General features: G+C 35.7%; 1 protein-coding gene across 3 annotated transcripts in view; it reads right to left on the minus strand.

Moving 5' to 3' along the window:
- Positions 1–22303, minus strand: part of RNF128 (ring finger protein 128) — a 135619-nt gene that overhangs the window by 9246 nt on the left and 104070 nt on the right. For 2 of the 3 annotated variants that reach the window (XM_045817551.1, XM_045817550.1), the window contains exons 3-6: positions 10094–10165; positions 2515–2597; positions 1297–1393; positions 342–510 (exon numbers count right to left, since the gene is read on the minus strand). In XM_045817551.1, the coding sequence (XP_045673507.1) occupies positions 342–510; positions 1297–1393; positions 2515–2597; positions 10094–10165 (421 nt within the window). The remainder of the gene's footprint in view (positions 1–341; positions 511–1296; positions 1394–2514; positions 2598–10093; positions 10166–22303) is intronic. The other variant, XM_045817552.1, reaches the window with a different exon arrangement.

Below are 22303 nucleotides of genomic sequence, written 5' to 3' on the forward strand. Positions count from 1 at the left end.
CAGAACTCCTTTCCTAATTTCTGATTGGTGTGCAATAAACAATGGCTTCTGAAGTTTGAAGTTTCTCCTTACCCTCTGTAAATTAACAAGACAGTGCTTAAATGAATCAGAGAAGCTTTCCAATAAAACCTTTTCTTCTGTGAATAATCCCATTCCTAATGTATTCAATATTTCATGTTTCAGGTACATTTGAATATGTATATTAAGTTAATGTGGGGGTACGTACTGCATTGCATTGTTCATACAAAAAATCTAAAGTGTATTGATGGATGAGTGGAACAAATGCTAAGATCCACAATGGATTATTTGTAGGGCACTTTGATCCTCAGCATGGTGCTTACTTGCTGACTGCACATGTTCCTCCAAAGGTGGTTCATCTGCTCCCTGAACTGAAGCATATCCAGATGATGCAGTCTCACTGCGATTATCCTCTTCATGAGGAGAGACACTATTGGATATTTCATTGGATACAGGGACTTGTAGAGACACTGGTCCATCTTCAATATCTACCTTTGAAAGGCATTTGAACAAATTAAAAGACTGTCAGACTATATGCTTTTCTTTAACATACCATACAATGTTTATTCATAGGTGACTTATTACAGCAATGCTTTTAACCTTTTAAAACTAAAATCCCTTTTAATAATCACAAAAATCTCTTGCTGGTCCCAGCCAGAGTAGTTGGAGTAAATGGGTCCACCAATGGGGCAAAAGGTGTTACAAACAGATTTTCGTCACACCTGACATATCCATCTGGGTGATCCTAGCACTTCATAATATAATGCCTGGTACAAGGTAGACAATTAAAAAGAAAACCTCATGCTGTTCCATAGGGAACTGAGAATCATGTTATTCTATATATCTCCTACAATCAGGAAGAGTTTTTTTTTTATCTTGATTCTCTGTTGTTTGTACTGTGGAAGAGGTAGTTTTTATTTTTCATTTACCAAATAAAATTTAATATTTGTTATGCTTTCTGGAACTATACAAGCTCATTAAGCTACAAGTTTGGTTGCTATGGAATAGTAAGACAGTAAAACAATGAGAAAGGGGTATCAGAAGCCAGCTGGTAGTTTATAAGGTTATTACTTCAAATTCTGACCAAAAACCAAGTACATTTGAGGAAAGGGGTCGGGAATGAAAATGGACGTGATATAAGCAGGTCCAACTTTGGATATAAACTGTAAGTATAACACATTACAAAGCTAAAATAAGCATGTTATTCTCCTGAAGGCTCAGGTACATAAATAATGCATTGCTTAAGTTTCCTCATATAAATAGTTTAGTAATGTTTACCTCAATTCCCAAAGCTTTGAGTATGTCACATTTGCACATAGGACAAGTCCTGTGTTCTAACAGCCATGGGTCAACACATGTCTTATGGAAAATATGGCTAATGAAGGAAAAAAACACATAACTTATTTATCAGTTGTGAAATAGCAACAACACTTTGCCTAATATACTACAGGTTACCCTATAATTTTAGTTCATATTTTAACAGATGCTTTTTTTCTTTTAAACACACTATTACAGTAGTGGTTTTCAGTCTTTTTCATCTCATGGCAAGTATAAACTAATTACTAAAATTCTGCAGCACACTAAAACATATTTTTTGCCTGACAAAAAATAGGTATAATTTTGATTCATTCACACTAGATAGCTGTGGTTGTGTTGGCTATTGTCAGTTTTTTATTTGACAATCTATGGGAAGAGGTCAATGCCCTTGACTAAACAGTCAGGTTTTGCATGTTTTAAAAATTCTTGCAGCACACTGGTTCAAAATTGCTACATTACAGCATAAATACTAAGAAAGAGCCACAGAAGAAAAATTTGGAAATTGTATAATACAGTATTTTTAAATATAAAAGCCGCATTGCTCTAGTTAAAAAGAAATAGTTTCAGTATTTATTACTTGGAAAATGACTAAGATGCTGCTGATCTAAGACTGTTCAGTATTTCATATCTTAATTACCTTGTCATTCCCTAACTGTAACATGGTATGTTCAGTCATTCCCAATAATATAGTACAATATTGTACTGAGTACAACATAGTGCTGATACTTTAGGCAATGTAATACATTCCAAGAGAACCACTATTTAATAGCTAAAAGAAAGAGGGTTAAGAAAACTTTCAAAAAGGGGTAAAAAAAGAATAAAGACTTCCAAATAGGTGATAATAAGTTGGTTTTATGTTTTTTTTCCTTAATAGGATTTTTAGAATGAATGTAAATAATCCAGTATGTGTGTGTATATACAAATAAATTATGGTGCTGACTAGGTTCTCAATTTATATGGAACAATTTTCCTAAATGTACTGGGTTATGGAAACTTTATATAATTAGCCTTACAGTAATTTCAATGATATTTAAAAATAAGGCATTCTCCTATATTTAAATAAAAAATAATTTAAATTAAATACATCAATTTGGAAATATTCAAAATAGTTTCCCTCATTACAATCAATTTTGTAAATCAGCTATTCTTATTGATAATATAAATGGAAATCAAACTTACTTGCAGGTTAAGATGCGCACTAAATCATTTGGTTTATATAGTTCAATACACACAGCACAACTATCTCCATCAGGGCCAATTTCCTATGAGCAAATAGTTATTATTACTCTGCTAGATAAAAACAATACATTAAACTACTGAGCAACATCATAAATACATGTATTTAAATTGTATTAAGTCCTATAGAAGGAGGAATATCATATCACTAATGACTATTTTAAATAAGCAATTTAAAATTCTTTTGTCTTAATTGGAATCTGAAGAAAAGTAAAACCTTAGAAACAGAGTAGAAAAGTGGTTGCTAGGTGTTGGGAGTGGAAGAAATGCAGAGAAGTTGGTATAACGGTATAAACTTTCAGTTATAAGGTCTGAGGATTTAATGTAAAACATGGTGACTATAGTTCATAACACATTATATAATTGAAATTTAAAATAAAAAGTATTTAGACTTAAAATGTAAAAATGAAACAAAGAAAACTGATGGACATGGACAACAGTGTGGTGACTATAAGGGGGACTGGTGGAAGCCAGTGGAGGAGGGTATAGGGAGAATAAATGCTGATGAAAGGAGACTTGACTTGGGGTGGTGAACCACACAATACAGTGTATAGATGATGTGTTATAGAATTGTGCACCTGAAACCTGTATAATTTTGTTAGCCAGTGTCACCCCAATAAATTCAATAACAAGTAAAAAGAGTAAAATATAAAGTCAACCAAAATGGGAATAGCCCAAACAGAAATGTGTAGCACTAATTTAAACATTTTTCTAGTTTGAGAATTTACAAAATGCAATTTGTACAATTCTTTTTTTTTTAAAGATTTTATTTATTTCTTTTTAGAGAGGGAAGGGAGGAAGAGAGAGAGAAACATCAACATGTGGTTGCTGGGGGTCATGGCCTGCAACCCAGGCATGTACCCTGGCTGGGAATCGAACCTGCGACACTTTGGTTCGCAGCCCGCGCTCAATCCACTGAGCTACGCCAGCCAGGGCTAATTTGTACAATTCTTTAGCTATGTTGTACCATTTAAAGAAAATTAAGACTTCTGGTCAAGATGGTGGCATAAGTAAACACTTCTTGCCTCCTCATAAAACCACATCAAAATTACAACTAAATTATAGAACAACCATCACTCAGAACCATCAGAAATTGAGTTGAATGGAAGTCTGATAATAATGGAACTAAAGAAACCACATCCATCTAGACTGGTAGGAGGGGTTGAGATGTGGAATGGGCTGGACCCACATCCATGTGTGGTGGATAAAAATTTGGGAGGGATATCTTGGGAGCAGAGTACCAGCCCCACACCAGGCTCCCCAGCCCAGCATTCCACTGCCAGGAAGTAAGTGCCCATAACTTCCGGCTGCAAAAAAAACTAGCAGGGATTGAATCAGTGGAAGAAACTTCTCAAGTCCCAAGTAGTTCCTCTTAAAAAACCCACATACAAACTTACTCAGACTCACTCCCTCTGAGCTCCAGCACCAGGGCAGCACCTTGAAAGGCACCAGTGGTATACGTGAGGAACTGAAATGTCTGGCATCAGGCTGAGAGCTGGGGGATAGCTTTCTCCCAGGCAGAAAGGTAGGCAGAGGCCATTGTCCCTTTTCTGAACCCTCCTCCCACAGATCCACAGACATGGCAAGTGGATGCCATATCTGAGATTCCACCAGCCTGGGTAACACTGTTTGACCCACCCTGGAGATCCTGTGAGGCTCCATTCCACCCAACTTACAGCTGTTAACAGTGGCTTTTCCATAGGAATTGGTAGTCTTGGTTCATGTTTCACAAGTTCCTAAATCCTTTCAAACAAGCAACAGCCAGGCTCAGGGAGCCACCAGCCCCTGTACGTCTTGCTAAGTGGCCCAAGGCATGGCACCAACAGCAGCCATCTCAGATTGCTTTACAGCTTAAGCAGGGTGGCCCCTGACAAAACACAGGTGGGGACTGGCCTTGTCCTACACTACCTGGGAAACTCGATGGCCTGTGCACCTAGTGGACATCTACAGATCCTGTCAGAGCACCACCACCCTGCCCCTGCACAGCTGATCCTCCACAGAGGGCAGAGGTTGGTGGTCAGTGAACACAACCTATATTTGCAGCTGACTGGACTGGGTAAATCCCTCCCATTGACCTGCCAACAGCAACCAAGGATCAGCTACAAGAGGAGGGTGTACTCAGCCCACATGAAGGGCATACCTCAAGTACGCAGCTTGGGTGATAGGGGAAGCTGTGCTACAGGACACCTACTCTATTAGGCCACACTGCCAAGACAGGGAGTCAAAGCAGTGCTACCTAATACATAGAAACAAACAGGGAGGCTGCCAAAATGAGGACACAAAGAAACATGGCCCAAATTAAAAAAAAAATATCAAAACTCCAGAAAAAGAACTAAATAAAATGGATATAAGCAATCTATCAGATGCAGAGTTCAAAGCACTGGTTATAAGGATGCTCAAGGAACTTAGTGAAGGCTTCAGCAGCATTAAAAAGACCCGGTCAGAAACAAAGGATACACTAATTGAAATAAAGAAAATTTATAGGGAAATAGTAGAGTAGATGAAGCCAAGAATCAAACCAATGATTTGGAACATAAGCAAAACACAACCAATCAGAACAAGAAGAAAAACAACTTTAAAAAAAAAAACAAAGATACTATAATCAGACTCTGGGACAACTTCAAGTGCTCCAACATTTGTATCATAGGGGTGACAGAAGGAGAAGAGAAAGAGCAAGAAATTGGAATTCTATTTGAAAAAATAATGAAGGAAATCTTTCCTAATTTGGTGAAGGAAACAGACATGGAAGTCTAGGTAGCACAGAGAGTCCCAAACAAGATGGCTGCAAAGAGGCCTGCTCCAAGACACATCATAATTAAAATGAAAAAGGTTAAACATAAAGAGAGAATCTTAAAGGCAGCAAGAGAAAAGCAGTTAGTTACCTATAGGGGACTTTCCATAAGACTGTGAGCTGACTTCTCAAAAGAAACTTTGCAGGCTAGATGGGATTGGCAAGAAATATTCAAAGTCATCAACAGCAGAAATCTACAGCCAAGATTGCTTTACCCAGCAAAGATATAATTTACAATCTAAGGGCAGATAAAGAGCTTCCAAGACAAGAAAAAACTAAAGGAGTTCATCATCACCAAACCATTATTATATGAAATGTTAAAGGAGCTTATTAAGAAAGAAAAAGATCAAAACTATTAACAATAAAATGGCAATAAATACACATCTATCAACAATTGAATCTAAAAAACAAAGCGAGCAAGAACAGAGACAGAATCATGGATATGGAGAGCATTTTGATGGTTGCTGGATGGGAGGGGGTATGGTGGAATGGGTGAAAATGTGAGGGGATTAAGAAGTACAAATAGGTGGTTACAGAATAGCCATGGGGATGTGAAGTACAGTATAGGAAATAGAGTAGCCAAAGAACTTATATGACCCACGGACATGAACAATGGTGTGGGGATACATGAGAGAGTGGAGGGTGTTGGGTGGATGAGGGAAAATGGGAAAATATTGGGGCAACTGTAATAGTATAATCAATAAAATATGATTAAAAAATAAAATAAAATAAAATCACTGCTGAAAATGTAAAGAAAATTAAAATATAATTCACATACACTAAAGTTCACTTTTTACTATACAGTTTTGCAAATTCATACCAGTATACAGTCACTTAATTGCCACCACAATCAAGATATAAGATAGTTTTATTACCTCAACAAATTCCCCTGTATCTGTTTGTAGTTATCCTCTCCTTTCATCCCCACCCTCTGGCAACCACTGATCTGTTTTCAGTTCCTATACTATTGGCTTTTCCAGAATATTATATAAATGGACTCCTGCATTTGATTCTGGCTTCTTTCACTTAATGCATTTGAGATTCATCCATATTGTTGTGTGTATTGGTGGGGTCCCTTCCCTTTAAATTGCTAAATAGTATTCCAGGATATGAATGTACCACAGTTGTTTTTACATTCACCATTTGAAGGACATTTGGGTTCTTTCTCATTTTTTGGTAATTATTAATAAAGCCAAACAATTGTGTACAAGTTTTTATGTGAACATATTTTTTCCTCTAGGGTAAATATTATTAGTGAGATTTCTGGGTTGTTCAGAAAGGGTATATTTGGTTTCATAAAAATTTGCCAAGCTGTTTCCAAACTGGCTATACATTGCAATCTCACCAGGAAATTTTTGAGAGTTATAATTTTTCTACATCTTGGCTACGCTTTTGGTGTTGTCAGTTATATTGGTTTTAGCCATTCTAATGAATGTGCTGTGGTATCTAACTGTGGTTTTATTTGTATTTCCCTAATGACTAATGATATTGAGCATCTTCGGTATTCTTCGTTAAAATGTCTGTTTTGCCCACTTTTCATTGGATTTTTTTCATGTTGAGTATTGACAGTCCTTTATATATTCTGGATACAGCTTTTTATCAGGTATGGGATTTGCAAATATTTTCTCCTAGTCTGTTGCTTGTCTTTTCATTCTCTTAACACTGTCTTTAAAGAGCAAAAACTCTTAATTTTGACTGTTAAATTTTGCATTAAATATATTTATTTATTTATTTATTTATTTATTTATTTATTTATTTATTTATTTTTAGACAGAGGGGAAGGGAGGGGGAAAGAGAGGGAGAGAAACATCATTGTGTGGCTGCCTCTCACGTGCCCCCGACTGAGGACCTAACCCACAACCCAGGGACAAAGTCACTGAACCACACCAGCTAGGGCCAAATTTCTCATTTTTTTAATGGACACGTTTTTGGTATCACATAAAAGTAATCTTTGCCTAACCCAAATAATGAAGATATTTTTCTCTGAAGTTTTCTTATAAAAATTCATAGTTCTATATTTTATATTTAGGCATGTGATACATTTTGAGTTAATTTTTACAAAGTGCATAAAGTATGGATTGAGGTGCACTTTTCACATGTGGATATTCAATCATTGTATATGGAGAGCCAACAATTGGCTGTCCTTTCTTTATCAAATCGCATTGGTACATTTGTCAAAATCAATGAATCATATATGTGTAGGTCTATTTCTGGACTCTCTCTTCTGTACCATTGATTTAAATAAAGATCTCTCTTTTCTCCAATACCACAATATCTTTTTAAACATTTTTTATTGTTGTTCAATTACAGTTGTTCCCATTTTCCCCCCATTACTCTACCCTGCCCTACCCATTCCCCTCTCACACTCAATCCTTGCTGCCCCCTGTTGTCTTTGTCCATGGGTCCTTTACACATGTTCCTTGACTTAACCCTTTCCCTTCTTTCCCCCATTGTCCCCCTCACCCTGCCCCTCTGGTCATTGTCAGTTTGTTCTTTATTTCCATGTCTCTGGTTCTATGTTGCTCATTTGTTTTGTTGACTAGGTTCCACCTTTAGATGAGATCATATCAATACAACAATATCTTGACTACTGTAGCTTTAAAATAACCCTGCAAATCAGGTAATGTTAGTCATCCAATTTGTTCTTCTTTATAAAAATTGCAAACAGCCAAAGTATCCATCAGTAGATGAATGGATAAAAGAGTTTTGGTATACTTACACAATGGAATACTATGTGGCTGTAAAAAGAAGAAAATCTTACCTTTTGTGAGAATGGATGGACCTGCAGATTATTATGCTAAGTGAAATAAGCCAATCAGAGAAAGATAAAGACAAGTTGATCTCACTAATGTGTGGAATCTAATAAAATATGAGGTGGGACCCAAGAAAAACCTTGAATTCTCTTCTGGAGGGCAGGCCCCTTTTACTAAAAACTTTCCCTGCTAGGTGAGTGTTCTAGAGACCCATCTGTATCAGTGTACCATTTGGTATTGTTCTGAGAGGCTGCATTTGGTTTCAGTGAAATTTTTTTGAAGACTCTCAACATATCCATCCATTTCATGATGGGTGATTTAAGAGCACACCTGCCCACTGCCCACTCAGCAGTGCTGAGTGTTCAGCAGTTTTTGACCAAAGCCAGCATAACCCCTGTGCCTCATCCCCTCTATTCACCCAATCTTGCCCTGAGCAACTTTTTTTTTGTTTCCTCAGATTAAAAAAAAAAGTCCTCAAAGGGAGATGTTTTGTCAACATGGAAGGGGTGGAATAAAAAATGGCAGAAACACTAAAAGGCACAAAAATCGACAAACTCAAAAATTGTTTTAAGCTGTGGAAAAAAGCCTTGATTGCTGTATTGAATGGAATGGAGAGTACTTTGAAGGTGACTGAAGTTTAAACATGTAAGAATGAATACACAATTTTTCATAAATAAATTCTGGGTTTTGGGGTCCCCTCTTGTAAACTAACAAACAGAATAAAAACAGAGGTATGGCTACATGGAATAGACTGAGAGCTGTCAGAGGTGAAGGAATTAGTCAAAGAACATATATGCATGACACATAGACACAGACAACAGTGAGGGGATAGCCAGTGGGAAAGGGGAGCAGGGGCTGGGTAGAGGTGGGCAAAGGGGAGGTTTAGGGACATCTATAATAGTGTCAGCAATAAAGAGAAAGTTAAAAATTGTTTTGGTTATTGTAGTTGTTTTGTTTTCCTCATAAGCTTAGAATCAACTTGTCAATTTCTACAAAAGATCCACTAGGATTTTGATTGAAACTGCATTGAATCTATAGAATAGTTTGATAGGGGGATTGATATTTTGACAACAGTGAGTCTTCTGAGTCATGCACATGTATATATCTCCATTTATTTAGGTCCTCTTTGATTTCTTTTTTCCATGTTTTGCAGTTTTCAGCATATAGATCTTGTACCTATTTTATAAAATTTATAACTATTTAATGGTTTTTGATGCTATTATAAATAGTATTTTTTATTTCAGTAAGTTCTATAGATAGCTTTGATATATGTTTTACACATTGATGGTATTTTTCAACTGTCCTAAATCTGAACCTAACTTTTCAAGAAAAGTTATATCAAAGCACTGTATTAGCTTCCTGTTGTTTCTAAAACAAATTACTATTACTTAGTGGTTTAAAATAACACAAATGTATTCTCTCATTGTCATGGAAATCATAATTTTAAAAATCAAAGTGTTGACAGTGCTATGCTCCTTCTGAAAGATTCAAGGGAGAATCCCTTTTTCCCCCCTTTTTCCAGATTCTAGATGTGTGTGCATTCCTTGGCTCATGGCACCTTTCTGGTATCACCCCAAACTCTTGCTTCCATTGTCATGCTTCCTACTGTACTATAGACAAATCTCCCCCTTCCTCACTCTAACATGATATTGATTATATTTATGACCCACCTAGATAATCCAGAATAATCTCCCCATCTCAAGATCCTTAATTTATTCACATCTTCAAAGTCCTTTTTGCCATATAAAGTAACATTCACAGGTTCCAGGGATTAGGACCTAGATAACTTTGGGGCCATTTTTAGCATACCCCCAACATTGAATACATTTTTAAAAGTCAGTGAATTTTCAAGACAATTTTCCTATTTTCAAGCTCATAAATTCCAATGAAAAGACTACTTTGGAAGAACACTTAGCTTTCACAGTGACCAGCTAAGTGTTGCTTTAAAACACAAAACATTTTCAAGTCATGAATATACCTTGTCTCCTTGTTTCAGTGTGCGTAGTTGAAGCCTTCCAATAGCTTTTTTAGCATCTGCCTTTAATTGTCTCTGTAATGAAAAATAGATATTAGAAAAACTATTTTTTAAGAAAATGTAATGATAAAGTTAGAGATTAATAAATATTTATTCAGTTAAATATGTTTTAAAAGGTTTTTATGTACATTTGCAGTAGTTTTTTATTTATATTTTTTACTTTTAATCATTGTTCAAGTAGTTTTCTTCCTTTTACTCCCAATCCAACCCACCCACCCAACCCTCCCCACTTCCCTCCCATTAACACCCTCCCCCTAGTTTTTGTCCATGTGTCCTTTAAATTTATTCCTGTAAACCCTTCCCATTCTCCCCTGAAATTCCTTTTTCCTTATTTTTTAGACTATAAGATGCACTCCCTCCCCTGCCCCAAATTTGGGAGGAATAATGGTTGTTAATGCTGCTGTTGAGTTCTTTTTACATTTACATTGGTGAAATATTATGATATTTATATTATTAAATATTTTACCACATTTTTTGCTTCAAAAATTTTTCCCCTATTTTCCTCCTCTAAAACCTAGGTGTGTCTTATAGTCCAAAAATATGGTAACCATAATAAATGTCCTATTTATCAGGCTGTATTTCTCAAATTACTGAAACGTTTCACATTTTCCCTACCTTCTTAAACAGCATTTTTGGGCTATGATGGTAAAGCTACATGTCCCTATTCCAAATGGATTCAGATGCTATGAATTTTCAAGACAATTTTCCTATTTTCAAGCTCAGAGAACCTTAAAAGTGTATCTTTTCCACTTTTAAAAATCATTTCTCACTTGGAAGAAAGTACACACAATTAAAATTCAATTGAACCTAGATTCAAAATATGATTTTGTTACTTATTAAATAAATAATCCTGGAGAAGTCATTAAGTCTTTGAGCTTGTTTACATATCTATAAAATGAGGATAATACCAATCCTTACAGTGTTATTTGGTATTTTGGAAAAATTACTGTTTATAATCACTACCACCTTATAAGGAGGGTGGCTTCTGAGAGTGGTTGAACTGTTTTGTTCCCACTGAGCATGTACCTACATGAGTCTGGGCATGCAAAGGTGAGCCCCAGGCTCACACAGGGAATAAGGACTAAAATATCTTACATAATTAAATCAGAACTAAAGTGGGGGTATAGGGAAAATCTGAGAGATACGGGAAAGATAAGAAGAATGTAAACAATGAACTGGACAAAAGAAAAAAGTCCCAGGTGGTATGAGACATTCATTGCTACTCTGAAGTTATTTGTGATGCTGCAAAAATATCTTCTGTCTCATTAAAATCTACTTTATACACAAATATCTCAAGTAAATATATGTGTAAATCAAGGAAGAGGCCAGGTGTCACAGCTGGATAGATGCTGTGTGGAATAGAGAGATAGTGTGTGCAGTAGGTTATGTGAAAATTAGAAATAATTTAAATAGTCTGTAGTATAATGTCTTGCATGCAGTAGACACTTAATAAAAAGTATTTTTAAAGATTTTATTTATTTGTTTTTAAACAGGGGAAGGGAAGGAGAAAGAGAGGGAGAGAAACATCAATGTGTGGTTGCCTCTTAGGCACCCCCTAACTGGGGACCTGGCCTGCAACCCAGGCATGTGCCCTGACTGGAAATTGAATCAGTGACCCTTTGGTTCACAGACCAGCACTCAATCCATTGAGCCACACCACACAGAGCAATAAAATGTTTATTAAATGAAAATATAAAGTACTACTCAAAAATATGTGTAACAGGTTCTTGTAACACATTTTTATATATCTGTAGCAAATATATTTCAGAATGGAATAATCCATGAATGTAGGTGTGTGAGCAAATTCATTACTGCTCAAACCTACCTCCTATATCAGATATCATTTTGTGAAAGGTATTTGTCTTAATGCAAAAAGATTACTAGTCAAACTATTTCTTTGCTGTCACAGGAACAGCAGAAAATTCTGATTGTTACTTAATAGAAACAGTTAACAGGAAGGCCTAGTCTTCAGAAGGAAAGAAGTGCTAATTGAGGCTCCCTTATTCTCACTTTGGGACTTAATTGTGAGTTAACTCATGTAACCCAGGAACTCCAAACCAGGAGATTACACTTATGTTCATGATATTTTGGGGAAAAAAAAAAAACACCTGGAAGAACAGCAGATATGGACATGCCGTTTTTTACTCACTCTACATGGAGTGCACCAATGGTGGTGAATTGGTGCAAGATGGAATGCACCCTGCCTCCAGCATTGGTGCTATTTATAGGGTTAGGGAGGGAGGAGGGAGCAGCAGTTGCATGTGAAAATTCTACACTTTATGATAAACACAGGAGCTTTGAGGCACAGGGGCCTTGAGAGGGCTGCAATATCCAGATACAGACTGTTTCCCTTGTCCTTATGGCTGCTGGCCATGCATCCACCTGTTCTCTGAGGTTGTGGAGGGGCCATGTCCTAAGTTACCCCACAACTCACAAGGAGAATTCTATGATGGCACTTTATCTTAAGCACAAATGTTTTCCTTCTATTTTGTTGCTTGAATCATAAGTAAATAATAGAGTGACAGTAAAAGGAACTACATTTAGGATCTTGAGAACTAGAATTCTTAGAGGTCACCTAGCCTGATAACTAATCTGACATAACAAAACTGAAGCCCAAAGAGGAGGAATGCCATGCTCAAAATCTCTGAGTTGTTAGTGTCAGTCCCACTGAAGACCAAAGTCAAGTCTTTCTTTCCAACATCAAGGTAGCCATCTTTTTTCACTGCAGCTTGGAGCAGGAAGCCAGTATCACTTCCTTATATTTATATAGTTATTCTATGATTTAAAAATATTTTTATATCTGTTACCTCCTTTAATCCTCACAGCAACCTCCTGAAAGAGATAATACCCTCATTTTAAAGATGAAAAATGGTGGCTTGGAAAAAAAAACAAAAACCGAAACAACCAAAAAATTTGTCCAAAAGAACATGCAGCCTCTAAATGATAAAGCTGTCCCAGTAAGAAGAGTTCCAATAAGGAACTCTTCATATTCCAAGATCCTATTACAAGAACTCAAATATCTTTTGAAATTTTTCCAACTCCTGGATTCTATGGTTTGTCAAATTGTTGCAAGTTCTTAAAGTGAACAACCAGTATGTCCATAGGACCCTGGCCTAGAATTCTAAATGTCACTATTTTCTTTTCATATAGTTCATGAACTTAAATATTTAGACGCCAAAACTAGAAGAATGTAGATGATAAATAAAGCAAGAGAAAATGGGAAAAGAAAAACATGTAGTTGATGAGCTTTTGACAATAATCTTACACTTTGTCTTTAGAGCACTTCTGATTTAGACTTAACGAAGAAGCTGTACAACATAATTGGAGAAATGCACTGACAAGGAAATGATACACCTTTAGTGTATTTACTTGGTTAAGTCTATATAGTGTGATTTCTTATTCCAAAATATTCAGTTCAACACAATAGAAATGCCTGAATCTCTAGCATAAGTGCTTATCAATTTATTAAGAATGAATGTTAAATATATATTATATCCAAGACTAATTGAAAGTCATTTGAGGGATGGGACTGAAAGCAAGCTTTAAATGTAATGTCCAAGTGTATGCCAATGATAAGAGAACTTACATTAATATAAATGCTAATATAAAGTAGGGGATGCAAAAATACAGGGCAAACACCAAGATGCCAAAAGATTCCAAGCAGGGGACTTGATTATAAAGAATTTATAAAAGATTCGCATCCAGCACACTAGAAATCAATGTTTAACAAAGCAGCCTTAGAATAAAAAAATCCTTTAAAAGAAAACTTGGATATTTCCAGTTCACTACTCCTAACTTTTCACAAAAAAAGTCCTTTTTTACATATAGATGTGAGCCATGTGATTTAGTTAAGAAGCACAGACTGTATTTTTGGAGCTTGAATGTAATTTATTTGCAAAACTGCCATTAGTGCTTTAAATATTTCACTATTGCACTAATAGCAAGGGATTCCAAGATACATTTATTTTTATAAAAAGTGAAATATAACCTGTAAAGTAGGAACAAGACATGGATGTCTGACTTCACCATTCTTATTAAACATAATTCTAGAAGTCTTAGCCACAAAAATCAGATAAGAAGAAAAAATAAAAGGCATATAAATTGGGATAGAAGAAGTAAACCTGTCATTATCCACAGATGACATGATATACACAGAAACTCTAAGGCTCCACCAAAAAACTACTTAATTTTATAAATAAATTCAGCAAAGTAGCAGGATACAAAATTTATATCCACAAGTGGGTGGCACTTTTATACACTAATAATGAACTCCCAGAGACTGAAACTAAGGAAACAATCCCATTTACCATTACAACAAAAAGAAAAAAAGATAAGGAACCAAGGAATAAACTTAACCAGGGGGTAAAAGACCTGTACTCAAAAAACTATAGGACACTGAGGAAAGAAATAGAAGAGAACATAAACAAGTAGAAGCATATACTATGTTCATGGACTGGAATAATTAACATCATTCAAATGTTCATACTACCAAATGATATATTCAAAGAAATTCCTGAAAAATTACAATGGCATATTTCACAGATCTAGAACAAATATCCCCAAAATTAATATGGAACCAAAAAAGACTTTAAATAGTTTCAGCAATCTTGAGAAAGAAGAACAAAGTTGGAAGGTTCACAATACCAGATACTATAGTATACTAAAACTATATTCAGCTAAACTATACTAAAAAGTAACTGTAATCAAAACAGCCTGGTACTGGCAAAGGAACATGCAGATAGGTCAATGGAATAGAATAGAGAGTTCAGAAATCAACCCATGCTTTTATGGTCAATTAATATTTGATAGAGGAGGCAAGAGCATACAATGGAATAAAGACAATCTCTTCAATAAATGATGTTGGTAAAATTGGACAGGTTTATACAAAAAATGCAACTAAACCACAACTTACACCATATAAAACAATTAACTGAAAATCAACACAGGACTTAAATGTAAGTTGGGGGACCACAAAAATCCTAGAAGAAAATATAGGCAGTAAAATCTCAGACATCTCTTGTAGCAATATTTTGGTTAAAATTTCTCCTAGGGCAAGGGAAACACAGGGAAAAATAAACAAATGGGATTATATCAAACTAAAAAGCTTCTGCACAGCAAAAGAAACCATCATCAAAATGGAAAGGGAGCCCACCATATGGGAGAACATATTCTTTAATGATATATCTGATAAACAGTTAATTTCCAAAATATATAAATAACTTATACAACTCAACACCAGGAAGACAAACAAGTCAATTAAAAATAATGAGCAAAGGACCTGGATAGACACTTCCCCAAAGAGGATATACAAATGGCCAATAGACGTATGAAAAAAATGCTCAATGCCACTGATCATCAGAGAGATGAAAATTAAAAATCACATTGAGGTATCACCTCATACGTGCTGGACTGGCTGCCATCAATAAATCAACAAACAAGTGTGGTAAGAATGTGGGAAAAAGGAAATCCTAGTGCACTGCTGGCAGGAATGCAGACTGGTGCAGCCACTGTGGAAAAAAGTATGGACTTTCCTCAAAAAACTAAAAATAGAACTGCCTTTTGACCCAGCAGTTCCACTTCTGGGAATACGTCCTAGGCATCCCAAAACGCCAATCAGAAAGAATATATGCACCCTTATGTTTATAGCGGTGTTATCTTTTTTTTTAAAATTTTAACCATTGTTCAAGTACAGTTTCCTCCCTTTTACTCCCATTCCAGCCCATCCACCCAACCCTCCCCACTTCCTTCTCATTACCACCCTCCCCTTAGTTCTTGTCCATGTGTCCTTTAAATTTGTTTCTGTAAACCCTTCCCATTCTCCCCTGAAATTCCCTCTTCTCTCCCCTCTGGTCACTGTTAGCCTGTCCTCTATTTCAGTGTCTTTGGTTATATTTTGCTTGTTTCTTTGTTTTGTTGATTAGGTTCCTGTTAAAGGTGAGATCATATGGTATTTGTCTTTCACTGCCTGGCTTATTTCGCTTAGCATAATGCTTTCCAGCTCCATCCAAGCTAGCCAAGATCTAGAAATACCCTAAGTGCCCATCAGTAGATGACTGAATAAAAGAACTGTGGTACATTTTCACAATAGAATACAATGTGGCTTTAGAGAAGAAGGAACTCTTACCCTTTGTGGCAGCATGGATGGACCTGGAGATTATTATGCTAAGCGAAATAAGCCAGTCAGAGAAAGGCAAATACCATATAACTTCACTCATATGTGGAATTTAATGAACAAAATAAACTAATGAATGAAATAATCAGTGACATGGATATATGGAACAGACTGATAGATATCAGATGGGAGGGTTTGGGGTGACTAAAAGAGATTAGCCAAAGAATATATATACATATATGCATAGCCCATGGACCCAGACAACAATGCGGTGAAGGTTGGGGGGTGGGGACTGGGTGGAGGGGGACAAAAGAGGGGGGAAGTAGGTATATCTGTAATAGTGTCAACAATAAGAAAACATACACAAAACATATATGAGAAGAATATTAAGACCAAGTAGTCTATATTATATATATTGTTTGGATGATATTAAGTCAAACTTCTGGGTGCTCAAATATGCCTCAACATTTAAATACCATATGCCCCCAAACAAACTGTAATTTATATATTATTCCTTAAAAAGAACTTCAATAATATATCTACTTTGTTACAGAACTTACATTGGACGCTTTTTCAGTGCCTCTCCATCATATCAGAATTTTCTCCTACCCTGTAAATTCCCATAGGACATTATTTCTATCTCTTATCATAGTCTGTAATTATATTATTCATGTCTTTCTCTTCTACTAGATCAGAGGTGTCAAACTCATTTTCACCAGGGTCCACATCAGCTTCACAGTTGCCTTCAAAGGGCCAAATATAATTTTAGAACTGTATAAATGTAAGTACTCCTGAACAGTTAAGCGAGAGCTCAGTGCTACCACTGGGTAGAAACAAGGTGCCAGGCTGGATAAAACAATGCGGAGGGTCGGATTCAGCCCGTGGGCCTTGTGTTTGCCCCCTGTGTACTAGATTGTGAGGAATGGGCCTTAATCATTTTTTAAAATCCCCATAGTGTCTAGTCATTGTTCAAAGGCTAGCTTCTGAATGCAGAAAATTAAAACAGATTTTTGTGATTTTCTCATTTAAGTCAGTTTTACTTATTATATGCCTCTACTCCACTAAATTTGGGGGGGGAAAGGTTTAGAGAACATGTTTTGGGCTCCCACCATGTGTCAGGTTCAATACTAAGCTTGGTATCATCTTTTTAAAAATTTATTTATTGAGTTTAGAGAGAGGAAGGGGAGGGAGGTGCAGAGGGAGGGAGGGAGGGAGAGAGATTTGTTGTTCCACTTATTTATGCATTAATTGGTTGATTTTTGTATGTGTTCTGACCAGGGATTGAATCTGAACCTTGGCATACTGGGAGGTTGCTTTAACCAACTGAACTATTCAACTAGGGCAAACTTAGTGTCGTCTGTCTAATCATTAACAACCTTATGGAACAGGCATTTTAATATCCAAGTTTTATAGACAAGAAAAGGTTCGCAAGCTTGACTAAAGTCCAGGCAACTGGTTATTTGCAGAACTGTGATTCAATTCAACCCCAGGTTCTAACAGGCTTTAAAACCCATGATCTCTTCACTATAGTACACTGCTTCCACTGTGCAACAGCACAGAAGCTTTTAAAAGGCTTCACATTCCTTATGAAGAGAATAAATAGGAGAAATGAGAAAAAAGAAATCTGAAAGTCAGCTATTAACCAATGTTCAAATCCTTCCTATATTTGCTACTCACTGAGATTTGGGGAATTCTTTTAAAAAAGTATATCATACCAACAGACTTCTCCTCTCCTCCCCCATCCTGAGAGATACCTGGTATAAGAATATTTGGCAGTAGAGTTAAAGATTGATTGAAAGAAACTTGGTTGTTGGCCAATTTTTTTAAAACTGAAGCTTAATGTTATTATTTTAGCTATTCAAAAGCTGTGATTGCTCTAGTTACTGAAGAATCTCAGCTATGTGGTATTTTTGGTTCTGAGTGGGACTTTATTTGGGATGAAAATGATATTCTGTCTAGTTCATTTGTGTATTTATATCCAATGAAGTAAAATAAATGTTTCAGTCTGGTGATTTGTCAGCCTGTTTTTGGTCCCAAGGTGTTTGGCTTTTAGCTTACATGAAACCCACACGAACAACAACAGGGATGTAGTTAAACCTAATTACTTGATAGGAGGCACAGTCTGCAAGAGCATGAAAGGAGGGTGAATATAAGCAAACTAGATTTTCCTGCACTTAAGCCACCAATTTTTAAAACAAAAATTTTCATTAAAAATTTGGCTCAGAATTTATAAAACAATACTTAAAATCAAAACTTATAGTAAGAAGATTGCTTCCCTCATATATATTTCAGTGAACAAAATCAATGTATAAATCATGTGGCTATTTAGATCTGTAAGAACTGAAAGAGATCAATTTTTCCAATAAAAAGTTATGCATAATATTTGAATGAAAGTATTCCTAAAGGAAAGAGGAGGTACAGGGTATAAAATAGCTTCCCATAAGTTTATAGAACTCCCAAGATGGGGATAAACAGGAGTGAAGACCATTCACATGCAGGTAATCACTGTGAACAGTGTGAGGAAATGCACTATCAGGAAAAGCAGTGAGAAAAAGGGGATTTCAACCCAGTGGAGAGGATATGGTTCAGATTATAGCATTTGTCAAAGAAAGACTAGCAAAACCTTTAGAATATAAATATAAAATTAAAATAAATATATAAAAATCCTGAGACCCATAGTAGCTTCCTATAAGAAAGTCAGAGAAAGACTATAAATCTAGATCCTACTCAGACAAAAATTTGTTTAATCTGCTCTTCTTATATAAGAGCCAAAATAATGGTTTTGTAAAAGTCACTAATTAATTCTGAAATATAGACAGAAACAAGTACATGCATACAAACACACCCAACATGAATGTGTATAGTATATTGATAGTGTATGCAGATAGCTGACAAATCTTCCAACTAATTTCACATACCAGCAGAGAAAACTTAATATAACCAGAAATACTGCAGATATTTTTGGTCATGCTTCAAGTTCAAGGACAAATTTTAAGACAATGTAGCTTAGTTTTTTCTTGTATGAGACCACACAGAAGTGCTCATTCTTTGGCAGTGAACTACAAGGCCATGTGTGGTATATCTCTGCTCAGGGAGCCTATCTGAGGCTCAGAGTCCGAGGGTGTCTGGTCACTAGGTAATTCTGCTAGTTGCTGGCCATGCTACTGAAAATGGCTCCAACAATGAAACCAGATGCATGCAATCAATCTTGATTGTGTCAAGCAACCTTGATAAGCTGTTACAACATGGTCCATTGCTCTAGGTGTCTATAACAAAATCATCAGTCACCAACATAATGAACACTTTGAGTGTCACATTTCTGGGGTTGGCCAAGGGCCAATCATCCATTTGCTGGCAATTTGCAAGGAGTAAGCAATTACATCTACTGTGTTATCTCTCCTCACAATCCATCCTCATGTTCTAGGTCAAGGTCTTTTAAACAACATAGTAGTCATAGTTATTTGGGCTTTTACAGTTACTATAGCATTTATATATGTTACAGTAAGAACAAGATAAGCATATATAATACTTTAGAAACCAACAAAGGGTGAAAATAGGCTCTCAGAAACAATTCTTCCAGTCCATAAGACCACTTAAAATATATTTATACTGATGTACCAATTTAACATCTGTTTTCTCCTTTGATCTATGGCAACTTGAACTTTGTGATAAACTTTACACAGCTATTTAATATAGTAATGAACTAAATCTAGTTCTTCTTCAGACCAATCACTCTCCATTATTATCATACCCTGGGGAGGTTTTAATTTCCCAATAATTTGATTATCATATGATTTATTTATGTAGAATAGTTGAATCTTATCAACAACACTAGTAACATACCATATTACAACATAGTTAAGATACAGGTTGGTTTTGTTACAAAATAAACAAAGAAGTATCAAAGAGTATTTATTAAACCTTCCTAGAAGAATTGATCTTTGCCTATATATCATATATTATTATGTTCAAATTTTATTGCCAGTAGCAATGATTTCATCATTCTAGGTTCCATGTTAGCTGAAGACAAAGCCAATAATTTGTCTCAACTAATATTATGTAAGTTCACATTGACTGTTGCTCAGCAAGTCCATACATACATATCTTTTGCCTGGGGAATACATGAGTATCATTCAGTTTTATTCCTATTCCTAAAAGCTATTTTATTTTGGTCCACACTTTGGTCAAGATCAGTCAGAGATCTGTTATGTAAATTATAGTTTCACCTGGAAAATTTTTGTAAATTTGGGGATCTGCATGTATCGCAGATGCTTTCTCTAAGCTTCATAGCTAAAAATGGAAGGCCATTACCCCAGGGTTACTTGGGCTTCCATTTGCAGTAAAATGGGTAGTAGACCCTTTTGTGTCAGAATATATACTGTTTTCCAGTCTTGAGAGCTAGCATTCTCTAGCATTATGCATTAGGTTTGTATGAGTATATTATCAAGGCTTTATCACCTTTCCAAATGGATTCTCATTCTTTTCCCTCTTCTTGGGAGATGATTCTTTTTAATCCATCTATTTTAGAGAGTAAATTATTTTCTTCTAAAAATCACTCTTCATTAAAGTAAATCCAGCTTGTTCCATTATACCTTGGCCAGTTTCTATTTCACCTAGAGCCCACTTTTATTTCACTGGTCAATGTGAAGTCCAACACATGCCTTGTTGCCATTGACTATTAATTGCCTGGATATAGTTAGGGTACACACACTGTACCTCCAAATGCTGGGTTTCCTATGCCAGAGGCAAGAGTATAGCAATTACTCCAAAATTCAGTTTAGTCTGAGCATGCCATAAGGTTTCCATAATCTTCTTTGTCTCAGATTAGGGTTGTTCCCAGTGGAGACATGAATCCAACATGTAATGCCTAGTATTTTATTTTCATTCACAACCCACTTTTCATCCATAGAAAAAGGAATGATACATGTCCTTACACATTATACTATGACATATCAGGTATGCGGCCACTATGTGCTATCCATTATATTTGGGCATTATGGTCATCAAAATGTATGGTTATACATCCATCAGTTTCCCTGACATTATACATTATACAACATAATGATTCATAGAGAAGAAATTCCTGAATATTGTAATGAAGTCCTAATATTCTAATAAAGGTAAGTTTCTGTAACTCAGTTTCATTACCATTTATACTGGTAAAATGGGGATAATGCGGTTAAACGTTTAATGATAGTTATAGCCATCATATACATCAAGCTCTCTACCTTTCAAAAATAAATAGGAACTTGGGAAAATGAAATAACATGTAAATGACATTCTAGCACTTGCAAGTATTTATAAGCAAAGGGATTTTTAGTCATACATCAATCCTTTAGTCGCACATTAATCCTTTAGTCACTGAGGGATAAACAGATATAGCCTACTAGATAGTGAGAGATGCCCTCTCAAAAACTTTCTCTAAAAGGTGAGAAGTTTTAATCCTATTCTTTACTATTTCTACAGAAGTTAATTTTCATAAATTACTATAAACTATGAAAATTACTTAAATGAACACTGACATCAGAGATAAATATCCAATGAAGCTTGTGGAGCATTAGACAGTACTTTATAAACTGCATTACTTGCTGACAGGGTTTAATGCCATATAAATAGAGTTTTTATGGTGCTTATAAGGAATACAGAAATACAGACCCCACCACAAACATAAGCAAACCAAGCACTCTTGTCATTATAACTATTACCATTGGGTAGCTACTCATACAGGACTCCTGTTTTCTTCCAACCTCAGAGATAAAAACAGCATAATATACAAATGTTAAATATTAACACAGTGTGAAACTACTGAATAGCCTGGCACAGGAATTTGAAGCATCTGTTTGACCACAGCTAGTTAAAAGCTGAACCTGACACCAATATGATAGCTGCTTGTTTGAGAAGACAGAAGTCAATTAATTTTAAACATTGGGATAATGATCATGCATTACCATATACTGGTGTGTTGGGATCCACCCTGCCTGGTTTCAGAAGCTGTTAACCCCCCATGGCTAAGGCTGAGTAAAAAGACCTTGGGACCATAA

Source organism: Phyllostomus hastatus, unplaced genomic scaffold (assembly GCF_019186645.2).
Source record: "Phyllostomus hastatus isolate PE091 unplaced genomic scaffold, TTU_PhHast_1.1 phas_scaffold_28, whole genome shotgun sequence".
In the NCBI taxonomy this organism is placed as follows: domain Eukaryota; kingdom Metazoa; phylum Chordata; class Mammalia; order Chiroptera; family Phyllostomidae; genus Phyllostomus; species Phyllostomus hastatus.